This window comes from Helicoverpa zea, chromosome 22 (genome assembly GCF_022581195.2).
Source record: "Helicoverpa zea isolate HzStark_Cry1AcR chromosome 22, ilHelZeax1.1, whole genome shotgun sequence".
NCBI lineage: Eukaryota > Metazoa > Arthropoda > Insecta > Lepidoptera > Noctuidae > Helicoverpa > Helicoverpa zea.
In genome coordinates this window covers 10,768,594-10,787,504 of record NC_061473.1, presented here as the reverse complement: position 1 = coordinate 10,787,504, position 18,911 = coordinate 10,768,594, and the positions used below count along the sequence as shown (strand labels likewise).

Sequence of the window (18,911 nt, the reverse complement as noted above, 5' to 3'; positions counted from 1 at the left end):
GCGCACTGCTGCACGCGGGCGCGGCGGCGGCGCTGGCGGCGGCGCCCGGCGCGCAGGAGCTGTACTGGCTGGAGCCGCGCGGCGCCGAGCTGTGGCGCGCGCCCTACGCGGGCCCGGCGCAGCTGCTGGCGCGGCTGCCGGCGCAGCGCCACCACCCCGTGGCGCTGACGCTGCACCGAGACACGCTCTACTGGCTGGACACGTGAGCACACACACATTCTGCTTAAAAGAACTGCATATCATTATTTTAAGTCGATTCCTTAATGTAACTAAACAGTAATCATTTGTGAGAGAAATGCCGCGGTGCAGGTGTAGCTAACAGTGTAATGTTGTGTCAGCGCGGCGCACCGCGGCAGCGTGCTGGCGGCGCCGCGCGACAACGTGACGCAGTACCGCGTGCTGCGCGACAACCTCGGCGACTCGCTCAAGGACCTCAAGGTAGCGCAGCGCTCCACTGCACCCACCCGTGCGGCGTACAGCGCAGCTCACCCCGCCCCGTGCGCAGGTGTGGTCCCGCGCCGCGCAGACGCCGCCGCCGGGCGCCGCGTGCGCCGAGCAGTGCGCCGCGCTGTGCCTGTGGGACGGCGCGCGCCCGCGCTGCGTGTGTCCGCACGGCCGCCTGGCGCCCGACCAGCGCAGCTGCACGCGTACGTACCGCCCCACCCCGCCCCGCCCCCCGCCCAGCCCGCCTCACCCCGCCCTCTGTGTGCAGCGTACGAGTCGTTCCTGATGTACTCGCGCGTCACCGAGATCGACACCATCCACCTGCTGGACGAGAAGGACCTGAACTCGCCCTACGAGCCCATCCAGGACAAGTGAGTGCCGCCCGGTGGTGGGGGGGGGACCTGCAGTATGAGTAGACGAGAGTGACGCTCACACGTGTGCAGGGAGCTGATGCGGAACGCGATCAGCCTGGCGTACTGGTACGCGGAGTCGCGGCTCTTCTACTCGGACATCCAGCGCGGCTCCATCAACACCGTGCTCTTCAACGGCTCCGCGCACCGCGTGCTGCTCGAGCGTGAGTCACACACACACACACACCTCTCGCACATTCACTTTCATAGTATTATTGTACCTATTAACAAATTAATGATACGCAATACAATCATACAATATTTACCTTGCAAACAATGGTTACCTAACGCAGTTTATTTCTCTGGGATGATGACAGGGATCTCTGCCTCAAAATAACAGATATGGTATTTTTGTACTTTTTCCGATGCGTTGACCTTAGTTGCTAGTTGCAGCTACTACTCTGGCTGAATGAATAAAACTCCGCGATCCCAAGACAAGACATTTAAGCCATGTATTCACTGAGAAACAATTGTTTATAAACACTGTTTCAGAAACAATATCTACGTGTTTCTGAATAAAATAATTTTGTTTCAGAAACATATAATTTTGTTTCTGTGGACGATGTGGTCGGCAGTTTCTGAAACATTGTTGCTGTAAACATCTACGTGATGTTTCAGAAACTGTGTATCTGAAATATTGTTTCCCAGTGAAAACATGGCTTTAATTTTATGTTCGTTCAGCTCCTGTACAATTGATGGTAACGAAACCATAGCGCGATTCAGGATTCTTGCAAAAATGTACAACGCCATCTAGTTGCAAATTACGAACTAAATTCTCTAAGGATTAAACACTGAATTTAATTTGAACGTTTTGATTAAACACATATAAATTATGAACAACATGCAGTCAAACCCAAAGTACAGCGATTTCACACGGAAAATAGGGTTACTACTTTGAACAGACTAGATAGAAAACTGTACCCTTAAAAAAATTGGGAATACACTATAACGTAAAACTTTTTACAACGTGATGATCACCGCATCGTTGAATACAGAGTTGCCGTTATAGCACAGATTACTATAATACTTACGTTATAGGTTATATACGTTGTGTTTTCGTACGTATTTGAGACTTTTTTCATATTTTTGAAACTTTGGGCTCATAAGTTAGGGGGAGGGGGGGGGAGAACATTTTTTTATGGTTTCGGTGCGATTATTTCCGAAAATATTAACATTATTTTCGGAAATATTTTTTTTTTTATATTTACATTGGAAAGAAAGGGTAACACTTATGGTATGTCTGCGCCTTTCTCCTGACTGGTTTTGGGTTGGGGAGGTGTTGTGGAGGGGTTTGTGATGTTGTGGGTGGTTTGAGGAGGGAGGGGTCCGTACCATTAAGGGTCCTACATATAAATACACAAAACAAAAATCCTCTTCATTATAAGTATAAAAGTATAGATTATAATATACGTAATAATACGTATTTATATCGGGTGTGCCGTACCTAATCACATTAAATCCTATCACATATACTTTATGATATTCTATGGCGAGTTGTAAAAAAAATAACCTAATCCATTCAGTGGTTTAGCCACAAGAGTGATTTTTTCGTTTTCTTAATTTACAACATCATTTGTAAAGCAGAGATAAAGTTAGGAGTTTCGAATGTTTTGACCAGTTGACAGCTGTCAGTTTTCAAGGGAGAATTTCCGTTGTTTGTAATGACTGACTTTTATGTGGTGTTGTAATTTTCGCACATTTTTATTATATTTACTTTTTTTGAAAAAAATCATTTAATCGGCATCATAATACATATATTAACCAATATATTAAGGTATTTTATTTAATGTGACTATTTACGCGACACTCAGTATAAGGGGTCTCGGTAAGATTGCACTATATTTTTTTTATTTTAAAATAAAAACACTGGTTTTATGATAAAGTTTTGGTATTTTTATTGTATTATGAAGAAGATATGATCTGATTAAGAGTGGAATAACCGGCAAATAACCCCCATGGTTCCGATGACAAGCCATTACTCTTTCTATGTCATTTTCTATAACTTTTCTTTTTTGCAATAGAATAAAAATATCATAAGTCTACCATAAGATACTTGTTTTTATTTTAAAATGAAAAAGTGCACTTTTACTGAGGCACCTTACATAAGGAACTAACGAGCTACGGAAATGTTAAGCCCCCAGTACACTTTGGCCCATGCGTGACCACTACACGCCATCGGTATTGATATATGTTGGCGGACAGTTGTCAATCGTAGCGTGCAATCGGGTAGTTGTCGGTTTTTTGGGCACACATTAAAGGAATCGTGGCGTAGCGTGGCTTGTGTTGTTTACGCAATGGGCCAATATTTAGTTCGTCACCGGCCGCTGAGGATAGTACACTTTTGTGTTGCGTGTAAAAATAAATATAGTAGTGTAGTATACAAATAAATAGTCGCAGCCGTAATTACTTCGACGTCCATCGCAAGTGGTTTGCCAGGCAGCAATGAGCCAATGTGTGAACACCACGGAGGAGAAAAGACTACCGGAGGTGCCCTAACGTAATATCTCCTAACAAAGCAGCGCGCCAAAATTCGGGTGAGCGGGGGACGAGGAACGTTACTGACTCCACCCGTGCTCCACCCTTATACGCCTTTTATGGGAAGCCACCCATTTTTTGTAAATCCATCTAGCGTGGAATAGGATAATTAAAATCTAACCCTAAACTAACATCGACCACTAGTACTCAGAAGTAAAGTAAATACTCAAAATTAATAATTCTTTAAAAATAGTAATTGAATTAGAAAGTTTGAAAAAGCATTCATTTGAAATGAACGAAGAAAAAGAGAGAGATAAAAAAGTTAGAAAATTAATTGTTATATAAGTATTATTTTGTGCACAGAACTTGTCCCACAAAAGTTTATTTACTCCCCCAGAAATGAAATAGGTATAATTCTACTAGGAATCATTAAACCGAGACTCGATGAAAAATCATTTTTATTCACCACGGGTCTAAAATACCCCCATGGTGTAATTTCAGTATCAGCTTATGTCATTGTGTTAGTTCATCTACTAGCCACTATGACATCACAAGCACGAAAATTCGTTCTTTTTGTTCTAGAACCGTGCTGCGATGACTGTTGTTATTTTCAATGTTGCCATATTACGAAATTCACCAAGAAAAATGGAAATTAAAATTATAGGGACAGTGTTTATCAAATTAGAGTTTACACGACTGTATCATACCGGCGCATCCACTAAATAGCAGACTTTATGTGAGTCGGATGTTGCTCTGAGTAAAGGTACATTCAAAAAGTATTTACGGCAAGAGAGATATACCTATGTAAAACATTACTGATGATGAATATAAATAAATCTACGATAATTTTCGTCGCATCTTATATTTGTTATTTTTTGGAGCCATTGCAAAAATACTATTTTTATAAAATGTAGTCTTAAGTAGATCTTATTACATGTAACTGATCACAACGACGCTGACTGGTTAGTAAAAGAAATACAGAGTTATGATTAATTTTAAGATAATTGCAGCTTTTTTAAATAAGACCTTTTTTATGGGTGATTGAATTTTCGATGTCTGGTAGCACTTAATTTTGTAACGGGTCTCTCTGTCTTGATGAACATAATTTTACTTCAAATATACGTAAGTCGACTACTTACCGAAAGATGGTGTTTTTATAATTTTAAATTTTCATGATAATATATCATATGTTTTGGTTTGTAAATAATCTATAAAAAAACTTTTAGGATGCAAGGAAAAATGAAGCCGCTTTTTAAGGCAAAAATTGGTACCAATAATGTACCTACATTGATTCAAGATTCATACGAAAATAATACAAATTCACTTAGAGGTTCTAGAAATGCAGCTATTCGACGACAGATGTCTCTAGCAAAAAATATGTTTTAAAGTCAAAATATTAATTACACGTGAAATGTTATCCTATGGTATGTTTGAGTTTGGATCCTGAGCAATTTCTACAATTAATGATAGCGCATTTCATCGTTTTAATCGAGTAACAAATAAAATCTGTTGAAATTGTGGTAAAAATACAACTATGACAAGATGTCAGTTTGATGTGAAGGACGGTATATGGGCGGTGTCCAGCCACGCCTGCCGTGACGTAGGCGTGACGTATTTGACCTACTCGAAGGCGCGTGACCTACCTGCGTTAGGACATCTCCGCTAGTATTTTCTGCTCCGTGGTGAACACCAATAGATCGTGGCCTCCAATTGTGCATTGCAAAGCGTGGTCCATCACAGGCCAATGTGTACTGGGGGTTTTAAAATCGTAAAAGAGTAGTAGTGAGGGCTGAAGCGGTGCGTGTGCGCAGAGACGGGCGCCGTGGAGGGCATGGTGTTCGCGGCCGACCACGCCACGCTGTACTGGACCAGCACGGGCGCCGCCGTGCGAGCGGCCCACGTGCCCTCGCTGCTGGCGGGCACAGCGGGCGCCGGCGCGCGCACCGTGCTGCGCCTGGCGCGCGGCTCGCGGCCGCGCGGCGTGGACTACGAGCCCTGCGAGCGCCGCCTCTACTGGACCAACTGGAACGAGTCGCAGCCCTCCATCCAGCGCGCGCGCGCCAGCGGCCGCCAGCTGCAGACGCTGGTGGCCACGCACATCCTCATGCCCAACGGCCTGGCGCTCGACCACGAGGCCAAGAAGCTGTACTGGGCCGACGCGCGCCTCGACAAGATCGAGCGCATGGACTACGACGGCTCCCGGCGCCGCGTCGTCACGCGCGCGCACACCGACCACCCCTTCGACCTGGCCGTGGCCGGGCCCTGGCTCTACTGGACCGACTGGCTGGCGCACGGCGTGTTCCGCGCCGACAAGCTGGCGGGCGGCGCCACCCCGCTGCGCCGCGACGTGCCGCGCCCCATGGCCATCGTGGCCGTGGCGCCGCAGCACCAGACCTGTGAGTGTGCCTGCCTCGCGCCCGCCCGGCCCCCCGCGCGCACCCTCTGCAACTGTGTGGTCCGCAGGCTCGGCCGACCCCTGCGCCACGCTGAACGGCGGGTGCGCGGAGCTGTGCTCGCTGGACGCGGCGGGCGCGGCGCTGTGCAGCTGCGGCGCGGGGCGCGTGCTGCAGGCGGACGGTCGCGCGTGCGGCGCGGCGGCGGCCGCGTGCCCCGCCGGCCAGTGGGCCTGCGCGGACGGCGCCTGCATCCCCGAGGAGCTGGTGTGCGACGGCGTGCCGCACTGCGGCGACAGCGCCAGCGACGAGGACCTCTACTACTGCAGTGAGTAGCGAGCCGCACGAGCCCCGCTCGCTCCCGGCGCCGGCTCACTCCGCGTGTTGCAGCGTCGCGTGCCTGCGGGCCCGGCACGCTGCGCTGCGGGCTGGGCGGGCGCTGCGTGGCGGCGGCGCGCGCCTGCGACGGCCGCGCTGACTGCGACGACGGCGCCGACGAGGCGGGCTGCGACTGCCCGCCGGAGAACTACCGCTGTGACGACGGCGCCTGCGTGCTGGTCGCCGCTCGCTGCGACGGCGAGCAGAACTGCGCCGACGGCTCCGACGAGCGCGACTGCCCCGCCTGCATGGGCGGCGAGTGCGCTGCGCCCACCGGTGCGTATGGCGAGCGGGCGGCCGCGGCGGCGGCAGCGCCCGTGTCTAACCGTGTGTCTGCACAGAGTCGAACGCGATAAGCCGCAGCACCGAGGCGAGCAGCGAGGCCAGCACGGCGGCAGCGGTGACGTGCGGCGGCGCGCAGTTCACGTGCGGCAGCGGCGAGTGCGTGCCGCTGGCGTGGCGCTGCGACGGGCGCGCGGACTGCGGCGACGCGTCGGACGAGAGCGGGCCGTGCCGGCACGGCAACGCGTCGTGCTCGGCGGAGCAGTTCGCGTGCGGCGCGTGGCCGGTGTGCGTGCCGCGGGGCGCGCGCTGCGACGGCGCCGCCGACTGCCCGCGCGGGGAGGACGAGCAGGGCTGCGAGTGCGCGGCGGGCGCGGCGCGCTGCGCGGACTCGGGGCGCTGCGTGGCGGCGGCGCGGGTGTGCGACGGCGTGGCGGACTGCGCGGACGCGTCGGACGAGGCGGGCTGCGCGGGCGCGGCGCAGTGCGGCGCGGGCGCGCTGGGCTGCGCGGGGCGCTGCGTGCCGCGCGAGCTGCAGTGCGACGGCCGCGACCACTGCCAGGACGGCGGCGGCGGCGGCGCCGGCTCCGATGAGGACCCGCTGCTGTGCGGTCAGTGCCATCTCGCCCCATATTTCCGTCGTTATTTACAAATAGCCTATAAAAGCAGCCCATTGATCCTCAAAATGAAAGGATAAAATATAATGAACAAATTTTTCACACTGCTTAGTTCTCTAACGATTTAGGTATAGTTATCGGGACGGATATTGAGCCCTCGGCGGAAGAGTGGGGATCGCTTTGCGCACCGTACACTTATGGCAAGAAAAAACACACACCCTTTTATTATTTATTTTTTCCTAAGTTCCCTATGTAATTTCATACTGGCTCAATGATTTAAAGAAAGATTTTATATTGATTGATTCAAATCAAATCAAATCAAATCAAAAGTCATTTATTCAAAGTAGGCTGAAAATCAGCACTTTTCGAACGTCAATACAAAAGACAGCCCCCAAAACGCCCGCCCTTCACCACTTCCTATGTGTTTTTGCTGGGAAGAAGAAGTGGTGGAACAAACTCCCCAGCAACACAATTCTGTCTGTATGGTTTGAAGAACCGTATACAAATATTTAAATATCACTAAACAACATTGTGTACATAAATTTGTATATAAAATCAATTCAAATAGTTAATCATGTTGGCTAGTACACACCTTACCCATACCTATTACTCAAGCAGTTACGAAATAAATCTATTAAAAAAAGAGTGAAAAATATAAAAAAATATAAAGCCTCCATTCAGTGAAGATAGATATAGTTTAGGGTGCACCCACCGACATGTCAAAGAGTTTTTATGAAAAAATAAAATAACAACATAAACAATGAAAACGGTGAACTAGGACTACCGTTCAAACCAAAATCATATACATTAGGTATATTACGGGTGTACAAATATGTAGTCAGCAAGACGACCTGGTACCACAAGCAGCACCCGTTCACGAGCATAACGCGAGGATCAGCCATCGCCCCCCTCGCACATTTTTGAGGGAGGGAGGCAACCCGACCACCGACGCTACCGCAAGCAATACCGTCAAAGGGAGCATGACGACTTGCAGCTACACTACAAGAAAACAGTTAATACTAATAGATTCGCAGTCGCTAGTAGACCATTTACAAAATTAAGGAACAACTCATCGTAAAAACAGAACGATGATGGTAATTAGTCAGTATACAAAAATAAAAAAATGTCACGTATAAAATAATATAAATCACATCAACTCATAATGATAACTTTGAAGCTGTCCAGTGTTTAACATGAGGACCAACTATTTTTATCGTTTATGTAGTCATTAACTGTATAATAAGCTTTCTTCGACAGGATAGATTTGATCTGCACTTTAAATTTATCAAAAGGCAATTCTAAAAACGACTGAGGAAGTTTATTATAAAATCGAATACCAAGCCCCATAAATGTTCCATGTACCTTGTGAAGCCTGTGGATGGGTACGCACAGTTTATGCTTGTTCCTAGTGTTGATACTGTGGACATCACTTTTCTTGGTGTAGTGATGAATATTCTGCCTAATGTATAATATGTTAGCAAGGATGAATTGCGATGCCACAGTAAGGATACCTATTTCTTTAAAAAGTTCCCTTAAAGAATGCTTGCTACCTAACTTATATATTGCACGAACAGCATTTAATTGAGAAATGGATATTTGGATGGAATTAGGTAATCAAAAGTGTTTCTAATTTAAAATATAGGTTAAATTTTCTAGTTTGACAAAAAAAAACTACTTCGTACCTTGGTACTTTTCTTGTTAACATTTTTGACCTCGAATTTAATTTATTCTTTAATAAAATGAAAAACATTTTTTATAAAAAAGAAAAATATATTTCATAAAAATTGGTGTCAATTAAATTGGCCCGAAGTGTACTCGTCGTCCTGACGTACGTCAACCGCAGCAAAGAACCAATCCCGAGTGATGGCTATGACGCGATGCGCTGCGGGCCAATCACCGCTTTACCGCCGCCCGCGCGCCTCACTTCACATCACCAAAGGGACCCAATAAATCACTTCTGCGCAGGTGAAAGTCAGGGCTCAATATTCATGCCAATTACTGTAAGTATTTTGGTCCGATACAAAAAAAATTTTATAGGCGTACATTAATATTAACTCGTTGTATGCCGAAAACGCGGATCCACTCGAACGCAATTGATTGGCAAACAAGAGGTTAAACTTATTAAAGAAACACTATTTCACGGCTTGGTTTCGCCACTTCCTTATGTTCACATTCTTGTAAAAATTCATAGCTTTGAAAACTTTTTTATAAAATTTTACAATATTTTATATTTTTCTTATACGTCTTTTCAAATTGACATGATAGTATTTTAAGTAATAAAGAAAACAGACATAAAACTAGAGGTGGAATGAATAACATAAATTACATACTCTACATTCATATTATTTATTTCTGAGTGCTTAGTGCGAGTTTTCGTGAATTTTTTTACGGACTCACATGAGAGCGCGTATACTAAGATTTGTATGCAGTGTTGCCAACTTAGTGGATTTTCCACTAATACTGGTGGTTTAAGTCCCCTATTTAGTGGCGAAATGTTGAAAGTACTGCGGGTCAAGTAGCGAAATGTAAGTTTTGTGGTACAACTTTAAGGAGTTACTATGGAGATTTGAAGTCTCACGGAATGTCAAAAAAGCATCTACAAAACAAAAAGGTGAACGACTACTATATAATTATATTAAGTACTCATTCATTGGTCAAATGCGTAACTAAACAATTTGTGAAACTACTACGCCGATTATAATTTGTGAAGGATTCGGATCGGGTCGGATGAATTGCTAAACAGATGTAATGCTTTGTCTGTTTTAATTTTCTATCGTTGCCGAGTTACATCTTTGGATGATTAAATTGTTTTAGGTTACAATAAAATATAAACAATATTTTTTTAGTGGTGAATTTGGTGATTTTAAGTGTGGGATAAATTTTTGTTAGTGGTTTTCTGGTGGTTTTAAAAGTTGACTCTGGTGGTAAGCTTCTACAACTGTTGGCAACACTGTTTGTATGGAACAAAAACAGGTTCCAATTTTTGACACTAGGTGGAGCTGTTTTTGTTCCATACAAATCTTAGTATACGCGCTCTCATGTGAGTCCGTAAAAAAATTCACGAAAACTCGCACTAAGCACTCTGTTCCTGTATAGAACAGGTATTACAGAATAGCTTAGCTTAGCTTACTTTGTACTTCCTCGTACTTTGTATAGGTTATTAATAAATTTTTATCTCTGTTTGCATTGTATAACGTTCTCAGGAATAGATAGAAAACTGTTGAAATTAATTTGATTTTCTTTTAAAAAGAGTGTCCATGGAGTTTCTTGCCAGTTCTTCTCCATGAGACCCACTCTTTGGAACCGTGCAACTAGTTTGACGTTTCGAAAGAGCTTTTATAGGCCTATTAGAAATAAATAAAAAGATACTTTAAGTTTGATACTCTGGCATATCATGTCATATCCGATGTTGCATCGCTCGGCAGCGGGGTGGGCGCGGTCGGTGGGCGGGGCGTGGGGCGGCGCGGACGCGTGCGCGCGCGGCGAGTGGGCGTGCCGCAGCGGCGCCTGCGTGCCGCCCGCCGCGCTGTGCGACGGCGCCGACGACTGCGGCGACTACTCCGACGAGACGCACTGCAGTCAGTCACACATACATACATTATTATCATCATTTTCATTACTTCACACGTTTCAACTTCAGTGTTGGGGTAACTGGGTAGCGACTAGCGAACCCTCATAGTTTCGCCTTGTCTGTCCGTCTCTCCGTCCGTCCTCGCTTAATCTCAGTGACGGATAGCACTACAGAGCTTAAAGAAGATGGATCAAAATTGCCCCACGTCCTATAATAATGTGACGTATCTCAAAAAAAAGATAAAAATGTTTAAAACAATATGGCATACTAATTCTTTTTTTTTACACCTTCATACGAAAAAAATGCTTTAAAAATTGTTCAGGCCCTGTTATGAAAACATCGTTCATAGGACTATTTTATTAAATTGTTTTTTTGTTTGATAGGATATACCTCACAGGTGGTCCCATAATCATCAGGTCAGGATCTGATGATGGAAACCCTGAGAAATTCAGGGCAACTTTTGAAAGTTGTAGCCATGCGCAGGATAAAAACTTGACTATAAGGTGTATGTCTTATAACACTATGCAACAGTGAAGATTTGGAGCTGACCTGATGATGGAAACGAAAGAAGGTCGAGGGAACTCGACAACTGAATAAGTAAACTACCTCGTGTTTGGGCTTATATTATTTGTATTGAATAGACCTTTGCAACAGTGAAGGTTTACAGCTGACTTGATGATGGAGACCAGAGAAGGGCGAGGGAACTCGACAACTGAATATGTAAACTATCTCGTGTTTGGGCTTATATTATTTGTATTGAACAGACCTTTGCAACAGTGAAGGTTTACAGCTGACTTGATGATGGAGACCAGAGAAGGGCGAGGGAACTCGACAACTGAATATGTGAACTACCTCGTGTTTGGGCTTATATTATTCGTATTGATGAGAACTTTCCACTTATGCGGATAGTGACAACTGCGCTTGTCACTGAAAAGCCAAAAATAAAAAAAAACTTTTTACAATACAATAAAACCGACTCCCAAAAACACTGAAAGGCAAAAATAAAAACTATTCTTAGGAGCATCGGCCTAGAAGTCGGTGGGGAAATTAACTTGAGGTAGTTTACATATTCAGTTGTCGAGTTCCGTCGACCTTCTTTCGTCTCCATCATCAGGTCAGCTCCAAATCTTCACTGTTGCATAGTGTTATAAGACATACACCTTATAGTCAAGTTTTTATCCTGCGCATGGCTACAACTTTCAAAAGTTTCCCTGAATTTCTCAGGGTTTCCATCATCAGATCCTGACCTGATGATTATGGGACCACCTGTGAGGTATTATACCCTTTCAAACAAAAAAAAACAATTTAATAAAATAGTCCATAAATAGTCCTATGAACGATGTTTTCATAACAGGGACTGAACAATTTTTAAAGCATTTTTTTCGTATAAAGGTGTAAAAAAAAAGAATTAGAGAGTATGCCATATTTTTTTAAACATTTTTATCTTTTTTTTGAGATACGTCACATTGTTATAGGCCGTGGGGCAATTTTGTATGGATTGTGATCCGTCTTCTTTGGTATCAATGTGTAGATATATCAATTACGCCAACAAAGTGAAATTATGTTTCATTAGGTTACCCCCCGCCCTCCCCTCCCCTCCCCCCACATGTAAAGTGGGGAGTGTTTTTTTTTTTTTCATTTAAATCCTAATGTGTGATATATCGTTGGATGGGTATTAAAAAAAAAATTGGGGTTAGCTGAAATAGTTTTTTGATAATATCAATATTTTCGGAAATAATCGCTCCGAAAGTTGAAAAAACTGCGTCCTCACCCCTCTAACTTTTGAAACATTGTTTTAAAGTGTGGAAAAAATCTCAAATGTAGATCATTGTAAATACTATCTAAGAAAATTATTTCTGAACTCTGTAATTTAACGTCTATGAAATATATTTTTTAGCTTGAATTATAATCCCTAACTTACTTATCTTTTTTCAATTAAATTAAGAATTATTGAAATCGGTTCATGCAATCCAAAATTATTGCCGAAAACCCAAAACACACAAAGCAACTACTTTTTAAAATATAGTTACGTAATTTTCCGAGAGATGTCGCTGTAGTTTCCGTTACTTTGAGCTGTTAATATTTTTATTTAATTGATTGTTTAAGTATTTGCTATGTTCAGGAAACTACGGAACTCTACACTGAGCGCGGTCTGACAGCTCTTGGCCGGTTTTTTTTTTCCACGTGCCTGATATCTACTATATAAAAATAAGTCCGGTTTTCCTCCCTGACGCTATAACTCCAGAACGCACGAACCGATTTCCACGGTTTTGCATTCGTTGGAAAGGTCTCGGGCTCCGTGAGGTTTATAGTAAAGAAAATTCAGGAATAATCAGGAATAATTCAACAGAAAAGTGGGTAAATCGTTTTTCACATACAGCGAAACGGAGTTCGCCGAGTCTGCTAGTGGTATTTAAATATTTGTCGTCAAACTACAAATGACTGAATAGTTAGCAAGTGTAGTGTAGTGCGTGAGTCGAGCGTCCCCCCGCAGACGTGGCGGAGTGCCTGTTCGAGAACGGGCTGTGCGCGCACAACTGCTCGGAGCTGGCGGTGGGGCGCGCGTGCTGGTGCCGCGCGGGCTGGCGCCTGGCGGGCGACGCGCGCGCCTGCGCCGACGTGGACGAGTGCGCCGAGGACGCGCCCTGCGACCACGCGTGCGCCAACACGCGCGGCTCCTACCGCTGCGCCTGCGCGCCCGGCTACCGCCTGCTGCCCGACCGCGCCAGCTGCACGCCCGACACCGGTCAGTAACGCGCAGCCCCGACACATGACGGTCTGTAGGTTAGAAAAACCTTAAAAATTGCCCTTACTCAGTAACATCATAAATACGCGCATATAATATTATAAAATACGCACACCGCGACTGACCGCCACGAGTTTTTCTCGTACAACAGCAACTTTACGGAAGCAGTTTAAAATACATTGTAATCTGCAATAAATATGTATAAATTATAAAACTTTGTGAATAGCAACAAAAAAATTGTAGGTACGAAACTGTTAAAGTATATGTTACAATTATTTTATCTAATTTACAATATTTTTGTTCTTAATAATTTTGTAACTTATTATTTGCGTACAATGGCTGTCACATAATTAAAGACACAATAAGCATTACCTGAGAATTTAGACATTTTATAACCGCAATCGATAAGATTACAGCGTATATCGAATGTTAACTAGGTTTTGTTATCGTCACCACTGATCATTACTCTGTCTCTATATACCGCAGTCGGGAAAAAAGTAAAGGGCAGTGAATAAATAATGATTTGTAATGTAATGCAGAGGAGCGCGCGAGCTTGATCTTCACGAATCGCTACTACATCCGGCGCGTGGAGCTGAGCGAGCCGCCGGCGCCGGGCACGCTGCTGGTGCACGAGCTGAGCAACGCCGTGGCGCTGGACATGCACTGGGCGGCCGGCTGCCTGTACTGGAGCGACGTGACGCGCCTGGGCTCCGCGCTGCGCCGCGCCTGCGGGGCGCCGCCCGGGCCGCCGCAGCTGCTGCACGGCGCCACGCTGCAGAACCCCGACGGGCTGGCCGTGGACTGGGTGGGCGGCAACCTGTACTGGTGCGACAAGGGCACGGACACGCTGGAGGCGTCGCGCCTGGACGGGCGGCACCGGCGCGTGCTGCTGCGCGGCGGGCTGAGCGAGCCGCGCGCGCTGGCGCTGCTGCCGGCGCGCGGCCTGCTGTACTGGTCGGACTGGGGCGCCGCGCCGCACATCGGCCGCGCCGGCATGGACGGCTCGGCGCGCACCGTGCTCATCGGCGCCGGCCTCTACTGGCCCAACGCGCTCACGCTCTCGCCCGCCTCCAACGAGCTGTACTTCGCGGACGCGCGCGAGGACTACATCGCCGTGGCCGACCTGGACGGCAACAACGTGCGCGTGCTGTTCTCGCGAGGTGAGTGTCGGCCGCGTGTCGCCTGCTCGCCTCGCGTGCCTGCCCGTGCCTCACACTACACGCCTGTCGCAGAGAGCATGCCGTGGCTGCGGCTGCACCACGTGTTCGCGCTGGCGGTGTGGGACGGGCGCGTGTACTGGTCGGACTGGGAGACGCGCGGCGTGGAGAGCTGCCTGCGCCGGCCCCGCTCAGTCAGCGGCGGCAACAGCTCGGCGGCGGGCGGCGCCTACGACTGCCGCACGCTGGTGCACACCATCCACAAGCCCATGGACCTGCGCGTGCACCACTCCGCGCGACAGCCGCCCGTGCCCGGTACTCACACTTCTCTTATAATACACTCACATGTTTATTCTCGCCATGAAACATTACAACACTAGGACTCAGATAGTATAAAAAAATCTCAAATATGTACACAAAATATGGACGGAAAAATCTTAAATATGGAAAAAATTTTCAGTGTAAAATAACAATACTTTCCATAATTAAACATTTCTTCCGCACAGAATTTTTATAGTTTAAGTGTATCAAAGAATGCAATGAAAAAAAAAGCGAGAAGAACGAAATACACACAGCGTAAATTCTATGTATTTTTTGGAATATATAGATGATTTTGACACTTTCTTGTAAAATATGAACTTAGCCTTGAAATATGGAAAATAAAACTTCGTTTTTCGCAGTTTAAATATGATAATCGACGTAGAAAACTCATTCTAGACCAAAAATGGCGTCAATTAAAAATATGTATTTACAAATTAATCCGGACCCTACTTATCAATATGCCATATATAGTTTTGGGTTAGCATTTTGTATCGCCTTCACCTGTGTATACGAGTAAATGGGCATGGAATAAATGCGTACCGGTGCAGAGCTGTCGGCGCTGTGCGCGTCGCTGAACTGCTCGGGGCTGTGCCTGCTGACGCCGGACACGGGCGCCGGGCCGGGTGCACGCTGCGCCTGCCCCGAGCACTGGGCGCTGGGCGGCGACGGCCGCTCGTGCACGCCCAACTGCACCTCCGCGCACTTCGTGTGCGCCGCCGCGCTCAAGTGCATCCCCTTCTGGTGGCGCTGCGACACGCAGGACGACTGCGGCGACGCCAGCGACGAGCCCGCCTCCTGCCCGCCCTTCCGCTGCGAGCCCGGCCAGTTCCAGTGCGACAGCGGCCGCTGCGTGCACCCCTCGCACATCTGCGACGGCACGCCGCACTGCGCCGACGCCAGCGACGAGCGCGACTGCGACCACTTCACGTGCCTCGCCTCGCAGTGGAAGTGCCGCGGCAACAGCTCCGCGCGCGTGTCGGCGCGCTGCGTGCCCGGCGCCGCGCGCTGCGACGGCCGCCGCGACTGCCACGACGCCGACGACGAGGCCGACTGCCCGCCGCGCACCTGCCCGCCGCACCACGTGAGTGTCGCCCCGCCGCCCGCGCCCCGCCGCCCGCGCCCCGCCCTGACCTCTCGCGACGTGTGTGCAGTTCACGTGCGCTAACGGCGCGTGCGTGCCGCTGGTGTGGGTGTGCGACGCGGACTCGGACTGCGGCGACGGCTCCGACGAGGGCGCCGCCTGCGCCGAGCGCACGTGCGGCGCGGGCGAGTTCCGCTGCGGCTCGGGGCGCTGCGTGCCGCGCGAGTGGCTGTGCGACGCCGAGCCCGACTGCCCCGCGCGCGAGGACGAGGCGGCGTGCGGGGCCGCGCGCGCGCCGCCGCCCTGCGACCCCACCTACTTCCGCTGCCCCGACGGCCGCTGCGTGCCCGGCCGCTGGCGCTGCGACGGCGACGACGACTGCGGCGACGGCGCCGACGAGCTGGCGTGCGCGCCGCGCGCCTGCTCCGAGTCCGAGTGGCGCTGCGGCTCCGGCGAGTGCATCCGCGCCGCGCTGCGCTGCTCCGGCGCGCCCGACTGCGCCGACGCCAGCGACGAGCGCGCCTGCGCCGCCGCCTGCGCGCCGGGGGCTCGCGCCTGCGCGCGCGGGCCCTGCGTGCGCGCCGCCTGGTGGTGCGACGGCGAGCCCGACTGCCCGGACGGCAGCGACGAGGCGGAGTGCGCGGCGCCGGCGCACGGCTGCGGCGCGCGGCTGGCGTGCGGCGCGGGCTGCGCGCCGGCGGCGTGGCGCTGCGACGGGCGGCGCGACTGCGGCGGCGGCGCGGACGAGGCGCAGTGCGCGGGCGCGGCGTGCGCGGCGGGCATGTTCCGCTGCGGCGACGACACGTGCCTGCCCGTGAACCTGGTGTGCGACGGCGTGGCGGACTGCGCGGGCGACGAGAGCCCCGCGCTGTGCGAGCGCCGGCGCTGGCTGGGCGAGGAGTCGGCGTGCCTGCCCGGCGAGAGCCTGTGCGACGACGGCCGCTGCGTGGCCGGCAACGCGTCGTGCTCGCTGGGTGGGTGTGGCGCGGGTGGGGCGCGGGTGGGGCGGGTGGGGCGGGCACGGCACTGACACGCTGTGTTGCAGAGGGCGCGTGCGGCTGGGCGGCGTGCTCGCAGCTGTGCCTGGGCAAGCACGGCGCGCACACGTGCAAGTGCGTGCCCGGGTACCGACAGCGCCAGCTCGCGGACGGCTCGCTCACCTGTGAAGCGCTGGGTGAGTGCTCACATATCTCACACTATGTTAATCAATTCACAAATGTTATTTTATTTATGTAACTTTGCTAACTGTATAGCTAAAATTACCTTAATTTGTTATTTTTAATTAACATGCTATTTACAATTTTTTTTTTATTAAATAAGTACTTATTTAATTTATGATTTTGACAACAGATATTATTTTAGGAACCTACTTTACATACTGATACTCAGTTATACGAGCAATGTATTACGAGTTTTGTAGCTTAGACACATCTCAAGGGTAGGTGTAGTTCTCGTCAAGAAGGTATAGGTCTCGTCCAGCCTAATGGCGGCTCGGAACATTACGCGTGTCGCAGTAACTAGATTATATTAATAAGTAATCTGTGCCGTTACTAGAAAGCTGTTTGACACCATACCTATCAATCACGCCGCCAAAGTGAAAAAATTCTCTGTCAATTATGACTTCCTTCTATTGTTTAGTTTTTGTTTAGCTGTAAGTCCTCCATAGTGTATTAAATAAATAAATAATGCTAGATAATGGAAGAAATATTTGCTTGGGTACTGCCCCCCAGAGGCGAAGGGTGGTTTAATGAAATAGGGAAGCCGCAGCAAAAAAAACTGGGGGGGGAGTACTCTGGAACGGGGGGGGGGGGAGTGTGGAGGGTAATTTCTCAGTCCACCTTTTAGCACTGACTGAGAGACTGGTACTTAGTTTGAACATGTTTTCTCGAGGAATTCGTCAGATTATTAATATCTATAAAACTTTATTCCATAAAGTACTAGAATCTGAGAAAAGTTGGCACTAGAAACAATACATTTTATTTAATCTACAACGGCCTGTTAGCCATTGATATTTATCGTATAGGATTACATTTCATGTTTCATAAATCCGTCACCCGTGCGGCGTGCCCGAGTTTTATAACACGTTTTTATTCTCAAAACCTTAACCTTGAAAAATTTCTTCATAAAGTAAATAATCTGTCGGAAAACAGTCTATTGCGACCAATGCTATCCTAGTTAAGTTTTAAAAGTAGGTACACTAAAAAGAAACCTGATGCAAACTGTCTACTTGCCAAAATAACTCATTTCAACGTAGGTCTCTCTATTTTCACTACACACACGAACTATGTTATTTCCAAAATGATACACACACTAATAAATTCAATGAATACAACGAACAAATTGTATTATCTAAAACAAAATAAGAACAATGAGAGTGAATTTGTCTGATTTGTTTGTTTACATATTTGAGAGCTCTAAGCGCTGTCACTCGCGCGTAGACAGATATAGCTACTCTACTCTTGACGCGTTCTTTCTCGTTCACTCGCGAGTTTTGATTGGCTGGAAGCCGCTCCGTGAGCCGGCTTACCTGCGCCCATATGCCGCGAACATCGCGCGGCGCGGCGTGGATGACGTCACGCAAGCGTAGTTTTGTATGGAGGAGGAAGCCGAGACGCTCACCGGCTTGTTTAGGAGCAAAATGTTTCAAGAAATTAATAAATAAAAAAAATTACGATGGTAGGCGTATTGTTATACCTACATATTTAAATTGTTTGGTTTAAATGATTATATTAATTATACCTATACAGAAAGCCGACGGGAATTGGCTTATAGGGACTCCTCGCCACTGCTGCCCCCTCCCCCCACATGTAAAGTGGGGCGTGTTATTTTTTTCATTCCAATGTGTGTGGTATATTGTTAAATACCAAACTTTTGAACCAAAGTTTAAAAAAAGAAACAAATTTAGAACACTATACAGACTTTCTAGAAAAAAAATTTTGATTTCGGTTGATTGAACAGTTTTTGGCAAATTAAAAATAATAATTTCTGCGCTAAGTTTTGGCGAAAGGTTTTTAAAATTAGTTTACGTATTTTATA

At 48.1% G+C, this 18,911-nt stretch overlaps 1 protein-coding gene across 1 annotated transcript in view; it reads left to right on the top strand.

Moving 5' to 3' along the window:
* The first annotated feature begins 62 nt into the window (after nucleotides 1-62).
* The window catches only part of LOC124641484 (prolow-density lipoprotein receptor-related protein 1-like), a 47,230-nt gene continuing 28,381 nt past the window's right edge, over nucleotides 63-18,911 (top strand). Inside the window, exons 1-16 of the mRNA XM_047179553.1 lie at nucleotides 63-202; nucleotides 339-438; nucleotides 506-647; nucleotides 713-815; nucleotides 888-1,018; nucleotides 5,141-5,725; nucleotides 5,793-6,050; nucleotides 6,113-6,376; nucleotides 6,442-7,050; nucleotides 10,425-10,577; nucleotides 13,065-13,316; nucleotides 13,856-14,476; nucleotides 14,549-14,788; nucleotides 15,343-15,875; nucleotides 15,946-16,849; nucleotides 16,921-17,049. Coding sequence (XP_047035509.1) covers nucleotides 730-815; nucleotides 888-1,018; nucleotides 5,141-5,725; nucleotides 5,793-6,050; nucleotides 6,113-6,376; nucleotides 6,442-7,050; nucleotides 10,425-10,577; nucleotides 13,065-13,316; nucleotides 13,856-14,476; nucleotides 14,549-14,788; nucleotides 15,343-15,875; nucleotides 15,946-16,849; nucleotides 16,921-17,049 — 4,765 coding nt within the window. The 5' untranslated portion in view covers nucleotides 63-202; nucleotides 339-438; nucleotides 506-647; nucleotides 713-729. The remainder of the gene's footprint in view (nucleotides 203-338; nucleotides 439-505; nucleotides 648-712; nucleotides 816-887; nucleotides 1,019-5,140; nucleotides 5,726-5,792; nucleotides 6,051-6,112; nucleotides 6,377-6,441; nucleotides 7,051-10,424; nucleotides 10,578-13,064; nucleotides 13,317-13,855; nucleotides 14,477-14,548; nucleotides 14,789-15,342; nucleotides 15,876-15,945; nucleotides 16,850-16,920; nucleotides 17,050-18,911) is intronic.